The 22,453-nt window shown below is 43.4% G+C and overlaps 1 protein-coding gene across 1 annotated transcript in view; it reads right to left on the bottom strand.

Annotated features, from left to right (window-relative positions):
* Window positions 1–22,453, bottom strand: part of slc6a11a (solute carrier family 6 member 11a) — a 45,737-nt gene that overhangs the window by 14,246 nt on the left and 9,038 nt on the right. The window contains exons 3-8 of the mRNA XM_084317757.1: window positions 15,173–15,313; window positions 12,398–12,485; window positions 9,015–9,147; window positions 8,628–8,762; window positions 2,031–2,134; window positions 1,554–1,678 (exon numbers count right to left, since the gene is read on the bottom strand). Coding sequence (XP_084173883.1) covers window positions 1,554–1,678; window positions 2,031–2,134; window positions 8,628–8,762; window positions 9,015–9,147; window positions 12,398–12,485; window positions 15,173–15,313 — 726 coding nt within the window. The remainder of the gene's footprint in view (window positions 1–1,553; window positions 1,679–2,030; window positions 2,135–8,627; window positions 8,763–9,014; window positions 9,148–12,397; window positions 12,486–15,172; window positions 15,314–22,453) is intronic.

Raw genomic sequence — 22,453 nt, 5'->3', positions numbered from 1 at the left:
GGCTCCTTTCGATAATGGATAGTGGTGTTGATAATGGATAGTGGTGTTGATAGGTGGTGATAGTTGTGTTGATAGGTGGTGATAGTGGTGTTGATAGGTGGTGATAGTGGATAGTGGTGTTGATAGGTGGTGATAGTGGTGTTGATAGGTGGTGATAGTGGTGTTGATAGGTGGTGATAGTGGATAGTGGTGGTGATAGTGGATAGTGATGTTGATAGGTGGTGATAGTGGATAGTGGTGGTGATAGTGGATAGTGGTGTTGATAGGTGGTGGTAGTGGATAGTGGTGTTGATAGGTGGTGATAGTGGATAGTGGTGTTGATAGGTGGTGATAATGGATAGTGGTGGTGATAGTGGTGTTGATAGGTGGTGATAATGGATAGTGGTGTTGATAGGTGGTGATAATGGGTAGTGGTGTTGATAGTGGATAGTGGTGTTGATAGGTGTTGATAATGGATAGTGGTGTTGATAGGTGGTGATAGTGGTGTTGATAGGTGGTGATAGTGGTGTTGATAGGTGGTGATAGTGGATAGTGGTGGTGATAGGTGGTGATAGTGGATAGTGGTGGTGATAGAGGATAGGTTGGGCAGGAGGGGTGGGGGGGGGACACTGTACAACTGTACAAGCAAAACTGTACATTGGAATATTGACAACCATACTTGGTCATTTACTGTACATTGGAGGGGGTTGGGTTAGGACATTTACATAGTGGATAGTGGTGATGTGGTGATAGTGGATAGTGGTGGTGTGGTGATAGTGGATAGTGGATAGTGGTGATGTGGTGATAGTGGATAGTGGTGGTGATAGTGGATAGTGGTGTTGATAGTGGATAGTGGTGGTGATAGTGGATAGTGGTGATAGTGGATAGTGGTGGTGATAGTGGATAGTGGTGTTGATAGTGGATAGTGGTGGTGATAGTGGATAGTGGTGGTGATAGTGGATAGTGGTGTTGATAATGGATAGTGGTGGTGATAGTGGATAGTGGTGTTGATAGTGGATAGTGGTGGTGATAGTGGATAGTGGTGGTGATAGTGGATAGTGGTGATGTGGTGATAGTGGATAGTGGTGGTGATAGTGGATAGTGGTGGTGATAGTGGATAGTGGTGTTGATAGTGGATAGTGGTGGTGATAATGGATAGTGGTGGTGATAGTGGATAGTGGTGTTGATAGTGGATAGTGGTGGTGATAGTGAATAGTGGTGGTGATAGTGGATAGTGGTGTTGATAATGGATAGTGGTGGTGATAGTGGATAGTGGTGGTGATAGTGGATAGTGGTGTTGATAGTGGATAGTGGTGGTGATAGTGGATAGTGGTGGTGATAGTGGATAGTGGTGGTGATAGTGGATAGTGGTGGTGATAGTGGATAGTGGTGGTGATAGGTGGTGATAGTGGATAGTGGTGTTGATAGTGGATAGTGGTGGTGATAGTGGATAGTGGTGGTGATAGTGGATAGTGGTGGTGATAGGTGTTGATAGTGGATAGTGGTGGTGATAGTGGATAGTGGTGGTGATAGTGGATAGTGGTGGTGATAGTGGATAGTGGTGGTGGTCTCACCAGTAGCAGCCACCTCAGATATATGAATTCCCTGCTCATAGGACATGAAGCCAAGTACAGAGAAGATGGCAAAGCCAGCCACAAAGCTTGAGCAGCCGTTCACCAAACACAGAAAAAATGTGTCCCTGTGAAGCAAACAGTTGAGATCAGTGGGATAATTTTTTCCTGGGCACAGGCATTACACACAGCGGCCCTGTATTAACGGACCCCATCGACTTCCACCAGTGCTTTTCAGATAGATTGAAATTACTTCCAGTGAGGACAAATCAGACATGATGTCTCCTCAGGAAAGTGAACTGTTGGGAATATGTGTCACCTTAAAGTGAACGGAAACATAATAACGACACTGAGAAAGACTGAGAAATATGTCAAATGAACTACAAAAACGGCGGCTTAGAAAACACCTCAGGCCGGGCTCATGCATGTGCAGGTGAAGGGTACGAAGGTTTAGACAAGATATCTACATAGAAGACTTACTTATAGCAATCATTATTATACTGGTTGTAGCTGCCCAGAGCGGTTAAGCTCCCCTGGCAAATGCCATAAGAGAAAAGCACCTGGGCTCCTGCATCCATCCAGACCTGTTAGTAAACACAGAACAACACATGGTTGTTGAGCCAACATTGCCAACTAACAACTAACGGCCCCACAAGGACAGCATGATGTCCCCTTGACTGGGGCAACAGAGTAGATGATGCATCTGGTGCGCAACTGCAATGCAACAGATTTCATCTGGCATTTTCGCCAACCCCCCCCCCACCCCCCCCACCCCAAAGAAAATACATTAGAAAAATTCAACAGCGGCTTCCGGTTCCGCTACACAGCACATGGCTGGCTGATTTTTCGGTGCTTGGCAACCGGGCCACATTATCCCTGAATATGTTTTATTTTTTAAACCATTTGATTTTCCAGAAGTTGGAATTATGACTAAACATACGCAGAGCAAGTTGGGAACCCTGAACCAAGTGGATAGGGATCTCATCAGGTCGATATTCCGAGAGGAAACGGACGCTATCTTGGCTAAGCTAGCGGGCAGGGTGGATGCATTGCAGGAGGAGGTGGCTGGAATAAGCACTCGATTAACCGTGGCGAAGGAAGATATGTCCGCGGTCGTGCAGGCGGCTGAAACCAACGTCGCGGGAATATTAAACTTGGAGGACAGGCTACGTGATTATGAGTTGAAGGCGGCAGACCTGGAGGACCGTGGGAGGAGATGCAATGTGAGAATTTATGGACTGCCTGATGAAATGGAGGATGACGACTCGATAGGGTACATTGGGGAAATGGTCCCAAAATGGTTTCCAAAGCTAGCTCGTCCTGAGATCGAAAGAGCGCATAGGATTTTTAGACCCGCCACCCAGTTGAAGGGAGGACGTACAAACCCTTGCACATTCATTTTCTGCTGCCTGAGATTCCAGACGAGACAGCAAATACTGAGAGAGGCCAGACAGAAGCCCCCGGTTGTGAATGGCTGTACATTGAGATTCGCCGCTGACTTTAGCGATTACACAGCTAAACGGCGAAGAGCATTTGCAGGTGCTATGGATCTGTCACGAGAGCAAGCTGTGGAGGTGTTTCTGCTATTCCCAGCAACACTAAAGGTAAAGACGGGTCAGGGAGAGGTGTCGTGCAACCGGCTGTTCAAGTCACCATCTGAGGCGGAGGACTACATCCGAAGAAGCAGCACGGTCGCTCCGACGGGGGGGGGAGCGGACAGGCCGCGGTGGAGCATGCGGCGAGCAACGGGCAGTGAGGTGCTGGAGCGGGTACCAGAGGCGGGCTTCACGCGTGGCCTGCTAACATGCTAGCTATCCAGGCTAGCATCCCTATAGGAGCGGAGCTGATTCCATGTGTGGGCGGCTAGCATACAAGCTAACCAAGCTACCGTCCTCACTGCACATGTGCTTTTAGCACACCGGCTAGCTAGCCAGTCCAGCATTGTGGTAATCACTTTCGACCGCTGCTTATTCAATCTTCAAGACGGTAATACCCGACTTCTCTATACGGTACTGTTTCAATCACAAACATGATTACGGTCTAATTGAATGTAATTCAGACGCCCTATACTCTTATCAGTTTTTTCATTATTATTTATCTCTGGCCCTTTTTATCATCCAACACTTGAGCTGTCCAGTAAACGGCGCGAGGACTGTTACGTTTTTTTTTTTTTTTTAAACTTTGACCAGTCACCTGGTTCTTTTAGCGTTTATCGCTTTTTCTTCGCATTCATACTTGGTCAAGTTCGACCGACAGATGCAGGCTGAAAGGGTTCAGATTGGGGGGAAAGACACTCTGGGAAAGGCACGGCTGCCGTCCGGGATTCGAACGCGCTCAGCCCCAGATCCGCGCGAGCGCGGTTGTCCACGGCGCTGAAATAGCACTCGCGGTACGTGGTGAGCTACTGGAGCTCCCCCTGTTACGTTTGTTTATTATCTTTATTCGACTCTAACCGGGCGGGATGAAGATATCACAGTCTTCACTCAAACAGACTGAATATGCTTATGATCCGTCCATTCGAGGGGATTGTTCCCCTTTGCAACGAACTGTATGCGAGTGGCAGGTCGAGGCGATCCTACCGCTGAGGACAATGTTATGCATTTAACTCTCCTTCTTGTCATAACAGAATACAAGTATGTCGCCGGCGCCGCGCAGCCTCAACGTGGACAGCACGGTAATGATCAGGGTTTCTTTCCACAATGGTGTTATTTCGACATGTGTTAAGAGTACGTCACTTTAATCAAGTTCAGTTGGGACGAACTATGTTTCATGTGCCTTTTTCGTATGAATAATATTCTATGCACTGAATTCTATATAGACGTAGATTGATACTCTCTGTTGAGACACGGGGGAATCCCCATATTCCTAATTTGTTACAATATACAACTCTGGTTAGAATGGTAAAGTTACATAATGTGGTCCTGGTTGCTGTGACCCGGTCACAGTGCCAGGTGATGTTTGATCGACATCGGACAAGATATTTGAGGGGGGGGGGGGGGCACAGTTTTTTTTTTTATTATTTCTTTTTGCTCGCTCTATTGTATGTCTGCTCTCGCCCAACAGGTCCTCAACAGGGGTTGTGTATATATTGTAGTGCTCTACTTCAGGGGAATAACGTTCAATCATACTGCAACCTGGTTGGACTATGGCTAACTTAAACATCTTGATCTGGAATTCAGGGGGGCTGAATATTCAACATAAGCGCACAAGTGTACTTACATGGATGAAAAGACAGGAGGTCGATGTGGCTTTGCTGAGTGAAACGCATCTTTTAAAGGCTGACAGTGCTAAACTTGCAAACAAATTTTATCATAATATAGGCTCCTGCTCTTTTAGCACTAGATCCCGGGGGGTAGCCATAGTGGCTAAGCGGAAACTGAATATTAAACTATTGGACGTGTGGTCGGATGCTGAAGGACGAATCACTATAGCGAAAATCGAATACACTAACAGGAAAATTGCTCTTATAGCTGCATACGCCCCTAATGTGTATGACGCACAATTTTATACTGCACTCACTACAGAGATGCTGAAACTACCTGAGTACTCATTCATAGTGGGTGCTGATTTCAATGCCATGTGGGATCCACTGATTGATAAATCCGGAGATGCTGTAACCCACGATCAAAAGCAGGCGTCCGCGGCCCTACGTGGCTGGTCTAAAGACACAGGGGTTATGGATATGTGGCGGGTACTCACCCAACTCCGCGAGACTACTCTTTCTTCTCCGGGAGACATAAAACGTTCTCCAGAATTGATTATGTCTTCTCCTCCCCTAGGCTGTTCGATAATTTTGACGTTGACTTGAAGCCCATTGCACTGTCAGACCACAAATACATCCTCCTTAACACTATAGGGACCAGCCACGAGTTAACTCGTGTATCGGTGCCATGCGTTGTGGACCAGAGCCACGAGTTAACTCGTGGCAAGTTGTTATTGTTTTATTCCATATTAATAACGATATTAACGTCCCCGATCGACTTGCAGGACCTACCCGCATATTTGATTTTCGAAACATGCAATACCGGCCAGATCCGCTTAGGGGCGTCATCGCTCCACTGCAGTATCATTGAGGGCGATCGAAAAAAAAAAAAATGTTACTGTCTGTGGGCGTTTCATATGAAAAATAGGGAAACAATGTCCAGGCACGCACTCCAGGTTTTTCCAAATTTATTGGCAGCCTGTAATCATGACGTTTCGGTGTGAACACACCTTCTTCAGAATGGCTTGCATTCTATCACCACCTATGCAAGCCATTCTGAAGAAGGTGTGTTCACACCGAAACGTCATGATTACAGGCTGCCAATAAATTTGGAAAAACCTGGAGTGCGTGCCTGGACATTGTTTCCCTATTTTTTATGTATGATATCAGAGGTTACAGCACCCAGTGTCAAGTCTAGTGAGGTGAGCGCGTTCTACTACTTTTTTCGGCGTTTCATATGAGCCTCGATCCCAGCCGAATATACTCCATCTTTGATCCCGTTACCGAACGCAGCCATGGTCGTCAATGTGTTAAGGGTTCACTCAGCAAAATGACGTCTCGTGCCCCTAGATGGCGCTTTAACTCAACACTATTGAAGAACGAGGAATTTTATCTACAATTTAAAGAGAAGCTCATTGAAGAACTTTGTGGAATGCGGTCAAGGGGTTCATTAGGAGTAATACCACGCTATTTGCTTCCAATCTCCGCAAGGGGCTTCTCTCCAAGTTGGTGGAATTGGAGGAGCTGCATAAAACAATGATGTCCTCTATGCAGCGCAAATATTCTGACCGACTTGAGCTCCAAATTAATGTAGTGAAAAAGGAGATTAACTCCATTAAAAGACAACAGTCTGAATTTCAAATGCACAGAACAAGACAACACTATTACTTTCATGGCTCTAGACCAAGTCACCTACTGGCTATGAGGATACGGGCCAGCGATCAATTTGCGGATATCCCTGCCATTAAGAACCAACAGGGGGAGATAACCACCAACCCCAAAAAAATCAATGATACATTTAGCTCATTTTACTCCAACCTGTACGAGTCGGAAGTGGTCTTTGATCGCGCCAAACTGGAGGACTATCTTAGTCAAATTAACCTACCACAAATCCCAGAGGAGGACGCAAAGCGGTTAGCTGAACCTATCACACTAGATTAACTCAGGGAAGCAATTGCGGACATGCAGCGGGGCAAGGCTCCTGGTTGGGATGGCATTCCACCGGAACTCTATACTGCGTTTTGGGATATACTTGGTCCCTTATTACTTTCAATGATTTTACACTCAGTCGAGGAGGGCAACTTCTCCAGGGATGTCAATATGGCACTTATATCTGTTCTACTCAAGAAAGATAAGGACCCCACTGAATGTGGCAGCTATAGACCCTAAGTCTCCTCGGAGCCGATCTCAAGCTATATGCTAAGGTGGTAGCCATCCGACTTCAAAAGCACATGACGTTTCTGGTTAACCCCGATCAGACTGGCTTTATAAGAGGCCGTCTGGTCACGGATAATATCAGACGGTTACTACACGTGATTGACGCCAGTAAGGATGTTGCTAATTTGATCAGCTCCATGCTTCCGTTGTCTCCTCCTGTTGGTTACTGGCAAAAACTGCACTCTACTGCATATAAATTTGTCTGGAATAACAAACACCCACGCTTAAAGAGAACCACTGCACAGAGGAGTAAATTGGACGGGGGTTTGGCATTTCCGGACTTCAAATATTATTTCCAAGTATACTCTCTAAGACCTCTTATCACGTGGTTTGACGCTCATGCGGCTGTTTCCTGGCGTCCATTGGAGGAGGAGATGGTGTCCCCACACAGACTTCAAGATATCGTGTATACCAACATCTCAATCAAACAATGCAAATTACGATTTGGCCCTCTGATCACACATGTGATCCAGATTTGCTGTGATACCCAGAAAACTCGCACTAACCGCCATAAATGGCACACGCACTCCCCACTGTTCAATAACAATTTGCTCCTTATTGGACAACAACCCATTAGATTCCCCAGATGGGAGGGGAAAGGTATCCATATATTGAGGGATATTTTCAACGACTCTCGTATCCGGTCATTTCAGGACCTATCCAACGAATTTGATCTCCCCGGTAGCTCCTTTTTCTTTTATTTACAAATGAGGGCAGCTCTAAAGGCTCACGAGCGAATATTCATGTATGTTGATGGTTATGGTGTTTTTTGTATTTTTGTTTTGGTTATTATTTTTCATTCAATATTGATCCTATGTATATTTTCTGACCCCCTTCTGATCTGGGTCTGGTGATCGTGGGCTCTGGCTGGGGGGGGCCGCGGTTCGGGGTCTCTGCGGGTCGTGGCACTAAAGAGGCGTGGTGCTTTGGCTCGCGGGGGGGCCGGGCTGTGGGTCCTCCGGGACTGTGGCTTGCGGTTGCCGGACCTGGAGGTGGAGGGGGCTCTGTAAGCACTTTTTTATAGTAAAGATTTTATTTTGTTATCCTTTTTTTCTGTGACAACTGGTTTTGACTGGTTGTGTATCCAATATATATAGGTCTAATTTATTGTCTAGTCATTGTTGTGTTAGTTTGTGTTCTTGGATGTCTGTTATGTATTATTGTCATTATTGTGCTGTGTTGTTTCTTGTTTGAAAAAATGAAAATAAAAAGATTTGGTAAAAAGAAATAAAAAATTCAACAGCAACGTCTCTTTCCAGAAATCACAACACGGTTACTCAAGATAATGCACAGACGTCGTTGTGAACAGTTTAGTTAAGGAACAATTTTCTACCAAGGGACACCTCCCCATTATCACGGTTAAAGGTGCTATAGATAAATTATTTATGTAGAGTACATTTAAAAATTATAATAATAATAATACATCCACAGAGATTTTAGTAAGGTGTGGAATAAAAGTATTGCTAAAAAATATTGATTAATGAATTTATTTAAAAAAAAATTGCGGTTCCAAAATGAAAGAATAAATGACATGCTGGTGCTCTAGTGCGACATCTAGTGGCTGAATGTTATCTATAGTACTTTTAAGCAGAATTTTCTTCTCTTTTTAAAATTTTCTTTTGACATTTTGGGGTTTAACTTGGTGTGTTGTTACTTACTTGAGGATCCACCAACCTTGCAGGGTCAGGATAGAGGTAGTACACTATGCCGTTCACAGCTCCAGGTAGAGTAAGTCCTCTGATCAGGAGAACCACCAGCATCACGTAGGGGAAGGTGGCTGTGAAGTAAACCACCTATCAACAGGGGAGACGTACTGTTAGTACATTTGTATCAACCATGAAGATTTGACATGTTTATGTCAGCGCTCACTTATACATAACTAGTGGGAAAGCTTTTATATACCTCCATATATGAATGAACATACTACTTGTTTAATGCAGATAAGAGATAAATACAAATACTGTACAAAGGTCAAACAGCGCGTCCTCACAATTATAGTAATAAACACACACGACTTCATGCCATGTCCTCCTCTAAGTATCTACCTTTCCTGTAGACTTTACCCCCTTCCAGACACAGAAGTAGCACAGTGTCCAGGCCAGTAAGAGGTACAAGGCCAGTTCCCAGCGCAGACTACCGATTTCCTCAATTCCACTGGAAATACCCAGGACTCGTCTCCTGAAAAGGGACACACAGTATATCAAAGATTTGGACAGCATTTCACAAACAACCTGATAGGCAAATAAAATTATTCACACCACAGAGACCCAGGGTTTAAATCCCGGTATCAGCGGTACCTCTGGCCTGGTCAGTCGTCCCTACAAACACAATTTGACAGTGTTTGGTATGAGTCCTGGTAGTTCACGACTCCTACTGGTCGGTTCGGGGCGCCTGTTCTGCGGGGAGGGGATCTGGGGGAGATAGCGTGAACCTCTGCACACGTTGCGCTCTCCCAGTGACGCTCCTAGCTATCAGGTAAAAAGACCAGACCAACAGTAGGGCAGCGCAACGACCAGGAAGGGAATTGGCATAATGACTAAATTGGGGGATGGGAGCAAAAAATTTAAATCTAAAAAGGAGTTTCAGAAAGTCCAAGAAAACGTTGGTAGCTAAGTTGCAGAGTTGTGATGTCACACACTTTGACCCTTTTCACAGTGACCATTTTGACACGTCATAGCAGGGTAAACACATATGTGCCAGAGCCTTTCCCATGAGCCAGCATGCACAATACCAGGGCCCTGGCACACACTAGGAATTAACGTTATTAGTTATACCTGTGTTTACCCTGCTATGACACATCAAAATGACCACTGTGAAAAGAGGGAACACGTCGGAACTGACTCCAGAGTCAGACAACAAGATAAACACCAATTTCCTCTCTGTGTGTTCAGTAGGGGATCATATGTTCCCAGCTTGATTGATTAATAGATTGAACATTTTATAAATTTTTATTATTTTATTACTTATTAATGCCCGCCTTGTTTCGAACTGGTTAAGCTTAGGCCCTCTTTTCGAAGTTGGTTAAGGTTAGAGTTTGGAATCAGGGCTGGTGATAAAAAAAATTCAATCAATCAATCAAGCGGGAACATAGGACCCGGGGAACATAGGACCCGGGGAACATAGACATGCTCCCTTCAGTAGAAAGCTATCCAGCTGCAAGCTAACATAGTTTAGCACAAATTAATGGAAGTGGATACGGATTAGCCAGCCTAGTTGGACAAAAACACCTCTCCTGGAGGCTTGTATCCTTTCGGCAAGCAACAAGCCCTTCCGCGTTGCTCTGATTGGCCGAGCGCGCGCATGCGCATGAGCCGCGACAAGCCACTCAGCCAGGCAGGAATACTAAGCTCCGCTTAACGCAATTTATACAAATGGAAGTATTGATTTCGCCGTAACGAATCATTAAAAACATATACCGTTAACTGGAATATGTTGTTTCTTTACACATATGTTGGATTATGTAATTGGTTTGTCATGACAAACCAATAAAAAATCGCGAATTAACCGGTGGCTACAACAACACACAGTAACTACATGCATCATTGTTTACAATGAACGTGGGGCTAATTGAAAGGACTGGACACGGACGCGTTAAACAGCAATCAATTAATTTAATATAACAGTCCGGTTCTGTGTTTGTTTGTGTCTGTAGATTGTTGGTGAACAACTAACTTTAGGTTAGTTTAACTTGTCCGTGTCCAGTCCTTTCGATTAGCCCCACCGTTCATTGTAAACAATGATGCATGTAGTTACTGTGTGTTGTTGTAGCCACCGGTTAATTCGCGATTTTTTATTGGTTTGTCATGACAAACCAATTACATAATCCAACATATGTGTAATGAAACAACGTATTCCAGTTAACGGTATATTTTTTTAATGATTCGTTACGGCGAAATCAATACTTCCATTTGTATAAATTGCGTTAAACGGAAATTAGTATTCCTGCCTGGCTGAGGAGCTTGTCGCGGCTCATGCGCATGCGCGCGCTCGGCCAATCAGAGCAACGTGGAAGGGCTTGTTGCTTACCGAAAGGATACAAGCCTCCTGGAGTTTTAAGCTAGGCTTTTTTTTTTTTTTTTTTTTTTTACTCTTTTTCCCCCTCCTTCTTTTTCCGATTTTTCTCTCATCCCACTGTTAGTCGTTATGCCAATTCCCAACCCCCTTCCTGGTTGTTGCGCACTTTCCCCTACTGTTGGTCCAAGAGGCCGGAGACTGTCACATGCTTTCCTCCGACGCATGTGCAGCCAGCCGGCAGCCAGCCTGGCCGCGAAGATTCTCACTGGGAGAGTGTAACGTGTGGGAGGCCGCACTACCTCTCACCAGATCCTACCTTCGCTGAGCAGGCGCCCCGACCGAACTGTAGGGGTCGCTGTCCACAACGCCCAGGACCCACCCACGGCTCCCCTCCCCCTAACTCAGCCAAACGAGTTAGTATAGCGATCAGCCCGAGCCAAGGCAATGCTGACTCTCCAGGAGTCGAGGCCGCAGCCTCTTGCATTGGTGACGAGCACAATAAGCTAGTTGATCTGTATCCGCTTCCATTCATTTGTGCTAAGCTAGGCTAATTTGCAGCCGGATAGCCTTCTACTGAACGCACAGAGAGGAAATTGGTATCTATCTTCTTGTCTGACTCTGGAGAAGACGGTAAGCGCATTTCCCATAATGTTCCTTTAACGTTATCTTCAAAAATGTATTATCACAAAAAAAAGTATTTAGGTTTATAAACAACTGTTTAGGTGAACATTTGTTCAACGTGTGAGACCGCGTGAGACCTCCTCTACATGCTCTGGCAATATCTGGCCACGGTACTCCTGGGTCCTAGGGCCCCCATGTTACACTATATGTTATGTGTGTGCAGTGCACATGTATTTTATATGTTAATAAAATTGCATTTATCTATAGTCCTAATTCTGTCACTGTTTGATGTCACAAAGAAGGGTGTATCCGAAAGCTGTCTACAACATTTGTAACAGATGATGAAAAAGTTAACAAATAATTAACTGTATTAGACATTTGTTAATGATGAATATAGGCTTCACTTTAGATTAGGGCACACAATAGCACCTGTAAATGATTTATAGATGTTTTATGAATGTCTTAACAAATCATTTGTTGAACATGAACAAATAAATGGATGTACAGTATAGTTGTTTTTTCATATCCATTTTTCAAAGCATCTACAAATGTGTTACTACACATTAAACAACATTATTTAATGATGAACAAATCAAGTACAAACAATGTTGATAATGAGTTATAAATAATGTAGAACTAATTTGTAAATGTTATACAAATATAGTTATAAATTATTTAATAATAATTATAAATGGTTTGTTCATGATTAGTTCATTATCTACAAATACCTTATAAAGGTCTTATAACTGAGTGTTATTATAAAGTGTTACCGAATAATGTTAGTAAAACGTACTCCCAGAATTCTGTCGCAGGCGATGTTGCATTTAACGGTGCCGTCCAGTTGGAAGACAGATTCCTTTTACCGAATTCGACACATGCATCTATGAAAGAAACACGAACAAGCCAATAGAATAGAACAAGATGTAGTTAAACAAGACATAATAATCGATCTCTCTCATTTAAAAGGGAGGTTCATGGTTTATTTACTCATCGACTGATCTGAAAGAAACTGTACATTTTAAACCCATAGAAAGACTGGATATTCCTATGACCCCTTTACAACGTTCTCAAAATGTGTGATTACCAAATAAATGTTTTAAATATAATGAATCAAGTTACCAAAGGTGCGGTTTGACAATAGCGGCCACAGTGATCCGCCGGCAACATTAATGCATGTTGAGGTTTCATTGGTTAGAAGAAACTGTCTACCGTCTGTGCTCACATGAGTGCTTTCTAAAGATAACATAACCTGGAAATGAAAAGATCATCCTGTCAAGGTTTGTATCCAAGATAAGCAATAAGTAATAAGTAATATGTAATAGAAAAGGAAAGAAATGGATAATGATGCTCAGCAGGGCTAGATAAAATCGAATAAAATGACATAATCTGGAAATTGCCCATTTGAATCCTAGAGTAATTCCATTTGTTTCATTCACTCAATTCAAGCTCATGGCTTTTATTACTCAGTATTACAGCTCAATGTAATAAGACAAAGTATTGCTAAATATTGCATGGTGCTGTAATTAACACAACACAAGGATTAAATGTCCCCGATGACATCACCGGTGACCATATTCAAACTAATTTACTCTTGATAACTGTCTGTGTATGTGTGCGAGATTATGTGCAAAAATAAATCAGCATTGTTTTTCTAGTGAATTGCCCCTTTAAGTATATAAAAGTATTTCATTACAAATGTACTGAGTGGTTGGTTTCTATGATCCTGGTATTCACCGCTGAGCCCTCTTACCAGACGTAGTATCTCAATGAAACAACTGTGTTGGGAGGTGCCCACTTGACACAGTCACATAACGGATTTCTGAACTCACTGAACTCATTTCCCCTTACATTATGATGTAATCATTACATCATATGCTGTGAATTGGTATCATGTATATTATTATTATTATTATTATTATTATTATTATTATTATTATTATTATTATTATTATTATTATGATTATTGATAGAATATACTGCCATGCCACTATTATTATTATGTTCTACTCTAGTATTATTATTATTTATATTATTGTGTTTTTTCCTGCCTGTACCCCCTCTGCTATGACACCTGAATTTCCCTTGAACTTGACTTGAGTTGAAAAGTAAAAGTACTCATTCTACAGTATATGGCGTTCTTGTATCTTGGAGCTTGGGGAGCATTCAGTCTTTAATGCACAGACCTCTGAAGGTCATGATCAAGTAAGCAGGTCTGATTATGTCCTCTCCTAGTTGGCGGACTTGAACTTTGAATGTGCATTGTTTTCATCAACGTCTCACATTAGTATGTTATATGCCAACCCCCCCCCCCCCCTTCAAATTAGTTAGTGACTCATATTCAGATTCAGATTCAGATTACTTTATTCTACGTGACTACGTGGTTAAGATAAATTAAGTGGTGTAAAAGAGTAGAATGTTTTCTTTGATATGTTGTGGTGTAAAAGTGCAAATTTCCCGTAAGGAAACACTCAGGTAGAGGTGAGCTTCCTTGAAACCGTGCTTGCAGTAAGTAGAGTAAAGACTTTACTTTCTATAGTCTATACATGGTAGAAAAATTATACAACTAAAGCATTCCTCTCTCATACATGATGTCATGTATGTTGTGTATGTCATAAATGTCACTATGAATTGAAAATGGGGGACCCTGATTTAAACAAGACAAACGTCTTTCTCTGGTCTGCATCCCCTTAACAATTGTATGTATTGAGCCGTACTGTATTGTACCATTCTGCAATCTGTTAAATAAAGTTTTCATTCATTCATTCATTCATTCATTCATTCATTCATTCATTCATTCATTCATTCATTCATTCATTCATATCAATTTACTGTAAATAGCCTTTGCCATAATAATATATATTTAAAAACACAGATAGTGTTGTTTTTCCCCTTTGCTATGCATCAGCCATTAATACCATATACTCAACCATACAGCAATTGTATATACTGTAACTGTGTTCTTAGGATAAAACTGCCGTCCCTGAACAGTATGTTTTATCAATGGTTACAACGTGACAACTGTTCCCAATCTTTAATCTATGTTGACTAGTTTGATGGTTAAAAATACAAATACACACCAAGCTGCTGTTAAAATGTACTCAGAATCAAATATACACTCGAATCGAACACTATTGTAGCCCTGAGTTGCAGGCCTACTCCTGAATACGTTAGCAGTGTGTGTCCTCGACCGCCCTCTACAGAATCACTGTGACTAGTGACTGCAGCATGACAATGAGCACATTAGAATATTAGCATATCTCTCCAACCAGTCTATATATTGACTACATTTATCACATTAGAATATTAGCATATCTCTCATACTAGTCTCTCTATTGGCCACATTTAGCACATTAGAATATTAGCATATCTCTCCAACCAGTCTCTGTCAGCCACTGAGCAGCTCCACTGGAGTGGCTGGTGGAGTAAGTGCCTTGCTCAGGGGCACTTCATCAGTAGTTGCTGAGGGGGAGATCATTAATCATTCACTTTTTCCCCAACCGGATTTCCCTTCCGGGGATTTCAACCAGCAACCTTGCTTCTCTGACCTGTTTAGGCTCCTGTTGCTTACCTGTGTTCCAGGCATTGCTGCAGCTGGACCACGGCACCTCTGCACTGAAGGAGGAGAACAGGTAGAAGAAGGCCCAGGCCTGGATGATGATGTAGGACACTGCAGCGTACGCAATCACCACCTGGGTGGCATAACCAATCCCTGACGAGACAGACATAGCTCGGTCTTAATTAGATGAAATCACAATGCAGTGTACAGTAAAAGCAGATGTAATGAGGTAAGAGATTATACTAGTGGATATTGTAATGATGTAAGATATTAAACTAGTGGATATTGTAACGAGGTAAGAGATTATACTAGTGAATATTATAATGAGGTACTGTAAAAGATTATACTAGTGGATATTATAATGAGGTAAGAGATTATACTAGTGGATATTATAATGAAGTAAGAGATATTGTAATGAGGTAAGAGATTATACTAGTGGATATTGTAATGAGGTAAGAGATTATACTAGTGGTTATTATAATGAGGTAAGAGATTATACTAGTGGTTATTATAATGAGGTAAGAGATTATACTAGTGGATATTGCCTTTTGTGCGACATAAAGACTGATGGCGTACAACACTTAATCAAAACATTACACACTATACTGTATTTGTAATTCAAACGATTCACGGTTCGCTCTGCTCAGTGAGCAAGCCTCTAGCATTACTTGGTGGGTAATTGCCATATCTACCTGTCTTAATTACACTCATTGGTACCTGGTGTGGCTCGTTAAGGTCTCTTCATATTCTCCCCTGTGTCACACAAACCCTGTCAGTCGCAAGCGAACTTGGAAGCTGGAAGGGCCCTGCCGCATGGCAATTAACCCACAGAGGATCGGTGACATGAAGGGGAGTGAGCGGTGGTGGAAGGCGAACGATGCAGCTTATGGAGAGCAGGGACAGTGGATTCCTCGTGGTTGGCCCCGGCCCGTGGAAGACTGTCCAGGGTTTTGGGTGAATCAAGATGGGAGCAAGTGGAATGAGGGCTTGCCTCAGGCGGGACGCGAGTCGCCGGGTGAGAGCCTAGTGTCCCCTCGGGGTGCGACGTCGGGAGCCAGGGCGGTCAGTTGCCAGGATTTAAGCGAGAACGTCAGCGATAGGGATGAGAATGGCCATGGCAAAGGGAAGGGGACGGGTGGGGACAGTATGGAGTGTAGTGGGGAGGAGAGTGGGGGAGAAGGGTGGAAAAAGGTGGAGAAGAAGAGTAGGGAAAGTGAAGGGAAGGGGAGTAAGAGGAAGAAAGAGAGGGGAGATAGCTTGAGTGGTTCAGAGGATGAGGGTAGAGGAAAGGATTTTACAGAAAGGTTGAATATAGTGGTGCGCTCAGGGCGGCTACGTGGCGTAGTGGGCAAGGCGCTCGCCGCGAAATGCTGGAGACGCTGGGCTCGTCAGTTCGAGCCCAGCGCTCCACATTTGCTTTCAGTTTAGCTGGTCGTCCGTACTAATACACATTGGCCGTATTAGGGGGTGGGAAACTGATGGGTGGGGATCGGGCATTGTGGACAGCGACTCCTACAGGTCTGTTGGTGTGCCTGCGCAGTAGAATCAGGAAGTGTCGGGGGCAGCGTGAGCCTCCCACGCGTTACTCCTCGCCACTGAGAGATAGAGCTGCGCAGGTGAAAAGATGCGACTGCTGTTACCTCAAGTACCGGAGGGGACTTGTGCTATGTATGACTTAGTCCACATTGCAGCCGGCTTGTGGGAGGCAAGAAACAGCATCCGTGACAGGGGAGGGTTGAATTGGATGATACGAAATTGGGATGGGAGAAAATATAGAAAATGGGAGAAAAAGTGGATAAAAAAAAAAGAATATAGTGGTGCGATTTGAGGGAGAAGACGGAGTTAGGAATATAGAGCCGGGTCAGCTGTCAAAAGTCATTAGAGCACAGTTAGGAGAGTTAAGGTACGGAAAGGTGTTGGGGGATGGGAACTTGTTTATAGGGTGTGTAAGTTTAGTGCAGATAGAGAAGGCAAGGGAAATGGTTCCTTTTGAAGGAGTCCCTCCGATTGAAATAACAATAGTCCCATTCTGAGGCATTGGCGGACAATCTATAGTGACTGCGCACTATAATAATATAGCCAAGGTCCACAAGTTCAGCCGAACACTCAGTATGTCGTAATCATGTCTAATGCTGTTGGCGTTGGTTTCAGCTGTCCCCGAGTGTCCGTTGGGCCTAGGTAAATGGCCTAGTAAATTCAGACCCAGTCACTGCGCATTGAGTACTCCTAACGCGTACATATAGAACCTTCATTATCCTATCAAACCGATCCCTTCTGTTTATTTAGCAGCCCCTAAACAGAGGAAACGTCTACAGTTTGAATGAGAGAGAGACATATGTAAGATAAGGGCTATCAAAGAATAATGAAAAAAAAGCAAAAAGGCGTTAGAAATACGGGCAAAATATAATCCGCATCGGCTGTTTGGGAAGCATAGAGTTCAGTTTCAGAAGCCAGTCCGCTTAATGTCAATAGCATCCCCCCATGAGGTCTAAATATCAGGTCTAACGCAGTCGACCAATGTAGCCCAACCAATGTCTATAAATTCAGTCTCGCATTCTACATTCATTGTTCATTGTTCATTGCTCCCGGCGTCAGATTAGCTTACCACTGGGTATACGTTGGGTAGCCGTCCACGCTAGGTTAACTTAGCCTTGAGGTACGCTTCGGCATCCCCAACAGACGTGAAGCGTATTCTGTCCCCGCTCTCTTCCGTGATCATCAGTTTAGCAGGGTAGTGGAGACTAGGCCTCAGCCCCCGCTTGTAAAGTAGTGCCATCACATCGCGGTACGGTGCTCGCTGTTCCAACACAGCCGGGGTATAATCCTCGTAGAAAGCAATTTGTTGACCGTCGTATAGCATCTCCGCCCTTCTCTTCCTGGCCTCCCGAATCACCTGTTCTTTAGTTTGATAGTTATGAAACCTGATGATAACAGGCCTAGGCTTTTCACCCTGCTTCGGTTTAGCTGCCAGAGACCTGTGTGCGCGGTCCAATTCTGGAGGGTTAGGGAGGGTCTCTGCCCCAAGAATTTGGGGTAAAAGGGTGGCAAAGAAGGATGTTGGTCTCGGGCCCTCAATCTGCTCTGGTAGTCCAATGATCCGAAGGTTGTTACGTCGCCCTCGAGCCTCGAGGTCCTCAGCCTTAGCCTTTAGCACCGCATGGCCGGCCCTCAGATCCGCACATGTAGCCTCCAGCGACATAAGTCTTTCGCTTACAGATTCTGCATTCTCCTCCAGGGAATCGACCCGCTGTGCATTGTCGGCCACGTCCGTTTTCATTTGGTCAAGTTTATTTTCCAAAGCGGTAATGGCTTTTCTGAACTCGGTGGGCATAGCCTCTTTGTGGCTATCAAGCAGGGCGGCCAGCCAGGCCTTGCTAAAAGTATCGTCAGACTCTTCCTCGTTCGGAACATCGCCCCGTTTTGATCTTGGAGTCTTGGATGTCATCTTTGCGACGATAAATACTTAGTTAGCTATATCGATGTTGGCATATAAACAAGAATTGTGCGGTTTTGGAGTCTTAAAACGTAGTAATTAAAAAAACATGAGGGAGAGAGGGAAAAACGCGTCCTACTCACTGCTCACCATACCGGAAGTCCAGTAATTCAGTTTGAAGATGAGGTTAGTCCAAAAGAGGTATTTATAGGGTTTATGGTATATAGGGTTAGGGAGTTTGTGCCGAAACCTGTGAGGTGTTACAAGTGCCAAGAGTTTGGACATATAGACAATACATGTAGGAAGGAGCAGAGGTGTGCTAGATGCGGTGGGGGGCATGACTATGGGAAATGTGAACAGGGAGTGAGGCCAATGTGTTGTAATTGTGGTGGGGAGCATAGTGTAGCGTATTGGGGTTGTGAGGCGATGAAACGAGAGGTAGTGGTCCAGCAGGTGAGAAGGGAAGATAGGATATCATATGCAGAGGCAGCTAGGATGGTAGGACAGGGAAAGCAAGATAAGGGACAGGGGTTTAGAGGAGGGCATTTGGCAGTAAGGGTAGTACAGGAGGATCAGGAAAAGCAAGATAGGGAACAGGGTTTTAGAAAAGGGCATTTGTCAGTAGAGGAAGTACAGGAGGAGAAAGAGAGGGTGTGGGGGGAGAAGTTGAATGTAGTGGCCTTTGTGGCAGGAGTAGTAAATGCAACAGCCATGGTTAGCAGTAAAACAGAAAGGATAAAGTTAATAGTTAAAGTAGCAGTACAACACTTGGGTATGAAGGGGTTGACATGGGGGGAAGTAGTAAGAGAGTTAGAGAAGGGGGTTGTGAGTGATCAAGTAAGAGAGTTAGGGAAGGGGGTTGTGAGTGATCAAGAAGGCCAGAGTCAGCCCACAGGAGGCAATGAGTGACGCATAGATAGGGTTTGGATAGGGTGGTGATGTTAGGGATGGGGTTTTTGTTTTGTGTGGTATGGGGGTTTATTGGTTTTCTTTATTGTTTTCTTTTATTTGCCGGGTCTTGTTTATCCGGCCAGTTGTTGGGATGTACAGTAGGTGGCGGTATGCGCCTTTTTGTGATTGAGACGTTTTTTCTCAATTGTGGGCGTAGTATAGAACTGAGGAGGGCAGTAATACCATAGATATATATATATATCTATGAGTAAAAGCCATGTTGCGTTTACACTGCCGGAAAAATAAAGAAGAAGAAGAAGAAGAAGAAGAAGAAGAAGAAGAAGAAGAAGAAGAAGAAGAAGAAGAAGAAGAAGAAGAAGAAGAAGAAGAAGAAGAACCCTGTCAGTCGATCACCAAACTGTCCGTGAGTAATACCTACATGTGTAATCCTTATCGCTCCTTGCCATGGAGGATAAGTACGTTTGCTATGTGTCTTAGTTGTTGTGTCACTTTGATTGCCGAATGAATTAGTTATTGAAAGTTTATATTACCGTGTGTACAGTATATGCAGCACCGTCGTTTGACGTGTTTACCATTCAACGTGTTTGGAGACCTTGCTTTCTCCCCTTTTATTTTCCCTGATTTTTTTTTATCCACTTTTTCTCCCATTTTCTATATTTTTCTCCCATCCCAATTTCGTATCATCCAATTCAACCCTCCCCTGTCACGAACGCTGTTTCTTGCCTCCCACAAGCCGGCTGCAATGTGGACTAAGTCATACATAGCACAAGTCCCCTCCGGTACTTGAGGTAACAGCAGTCGCATCTTTTCACCTGCGCAGCTCTATCTCTCAGTGGCGAGGAGTAACGCGTGGGAGGCTCACGCTGCCCCCGACACTTCCTGATTCTACTGCGCAGGCGCACCAACCGACCTGTAGGAGTCGCTGTCCACAACGCCCGATCCCCACCCTTCAGTTTCCCTCCCCGTAATACGGCCAATGTGTATTACTGTGGACGACCAGCTAAACTGAAAGCAAATGTGGAGCGCTGGGCTCGAACTGACGAGCCCAGCGTCTCCAGCATTTCGTGGCGAGTGCCTTGCCCACTACGCCACGTAGCCGCCCATTTTCCCTGATTTATTGTGTAGATTACTTTATGTATTGTGAAGATTATCTTAATGTGTTTTGGAGACGGAGATTCCTCCCCCTTTGTTTATCCGCCATCATATGCGTGTTCATTTCTCTACTCGAATAAAAGAGTAGTCCTTTGTCTGAAAACCAACGCCTGCCTCTCATCCTATCTGTTCTGTACTACACCTGGGTCCAACACACCTACCAAACCGTAACACTACCATGCTACTGGAAGTTCTTATAATTTACATTTGTTCTTTAAAATGGGCCATTTTAAGTACATTTTAATTAGGATGCAGTTATGTTGGCTGTCCATTGTTAACACCAAATCTTCAACCTGATTGGATGGATATAAATTAGGGATGTCCGATATTATCGGCCTACCGATATTATCGGCCGATATTGGCATAAAAATGTGATATTGGAAAATATCGGTTTTCAAAAACATTTTTAATTTTTAATTTATTTTTTACATTTATTTAACCTGTATTTACCCAGGCAAACAAGTAAGAACTAATTATTATTTTATTTATTGTCAAAGTATGCATAATGTTGTGTTAATTACACGACAAGAGATATGTAATGTTAATTACCTGAAATGATTCAGTTTTTTGGGGGGGAAACCCTGCATATATCGGTATCGGTTGATATCGATACCGATGATATTGATATTGATCAAATTTTAATATTTTTCTACCAGTATGACGACGTGTAAAATAATTACTCTAGCTATTGTACTTGTGAATTTAGTAATGATGTTTTTAGTTCTCCCATAACCATAAGTCATTCTGGCCTTTACCTCCCACGTTTAGTAAAGCTGATTTTAGCAAAACATTGCTATTAACAAACATTATTGATGATACTGATCAGAGGTCCACAATGGAAATAAGCCTTTTGGCTTTATTTTTTAACCTCTGATTTTTTTTAAATGTATGTATTCCTGCGGCAGTTTTATATGTATCTTTTATGAATGGTCAAATAAATTCAAATCGATCAACTATGATGTTTGTTAAACTTCACTCAAAGCCGAAGAGAAGGGCCATATTCTGTTACATACACGTGTTTGGTAAATTAGCTTATCGTTTTCAATTAATCCTCACTCACTTGACCACCTTTTCCAGAATGTACACAGTACATTTGTGGTGCTGTAATCCAAGAAGAATGTATGCAAAGTAATTTGACACGGACAACATAGCACTTAAGGTAACGGTATACTTTTCTTAATTTAGTTAAAGTACATACCGGTAAGCTAGACTAAGAATGAATAATAAATCACAAAGTAGTTGTGCCCTAAGGATACAGGCTCAGTGACGTAACCGAGCCCACTGCCAAAGGAGAGGCTGTGATGCCTATAAGCATGAAGAGCAAGGCCCATAACAATACACGACCACATGGCTTGTAATGGCCACCACAATGGCAGTGAGAGCCAATATATTGCCAGGGTTATTAAATGGGCACCTCCCTTCACTGACCTTTTGTTGAGTTAGGCCCACATGCCACGGTCATCAGAAGATGTAAATAAAGTACTAATCGACCACAGGAGAAAAAGGTACATAATGTATGTTATGTACGTTATGTTATGTAATATAATAAGTCATATATTTACATATCGTATTGTATCTGCAAAAGTCCAAAACAAACGCCACAATCAGGAGTTGAACCAACAATCATTGCAGTCGAGGGGTAGATGCTCTCACACTATGGTTATAGAGTTGAGGTTCGTTTTAACATTCGCTTAATAGTCATGGTTAAGATATAAAGTTAGGGTCAAGGTTAGGGTTCAATCCCCAGCAGGGGAACTTCTGAAAATATAATAAGTTAAAACCGTTTGAATATATAA

Source organism: Notolepis coatsorum, assembly GCF_963971535.1.
Source record: "Notolepis coatsorum genome assembly, chromosome: 6".
NCBI classification, from domain to species: domain Eukaryota; kingdom Metazoa; phylum Chordata; class Actinopteri; order Aulopiformes; family Paralepididae; genus Notolepis; species Notolepis coatsorum.
The sequence above is the reverse complement of the archived record's forward strand: the minus strand, read 5'-3'. Positions and strand labels throughout refer to the sequence as shown.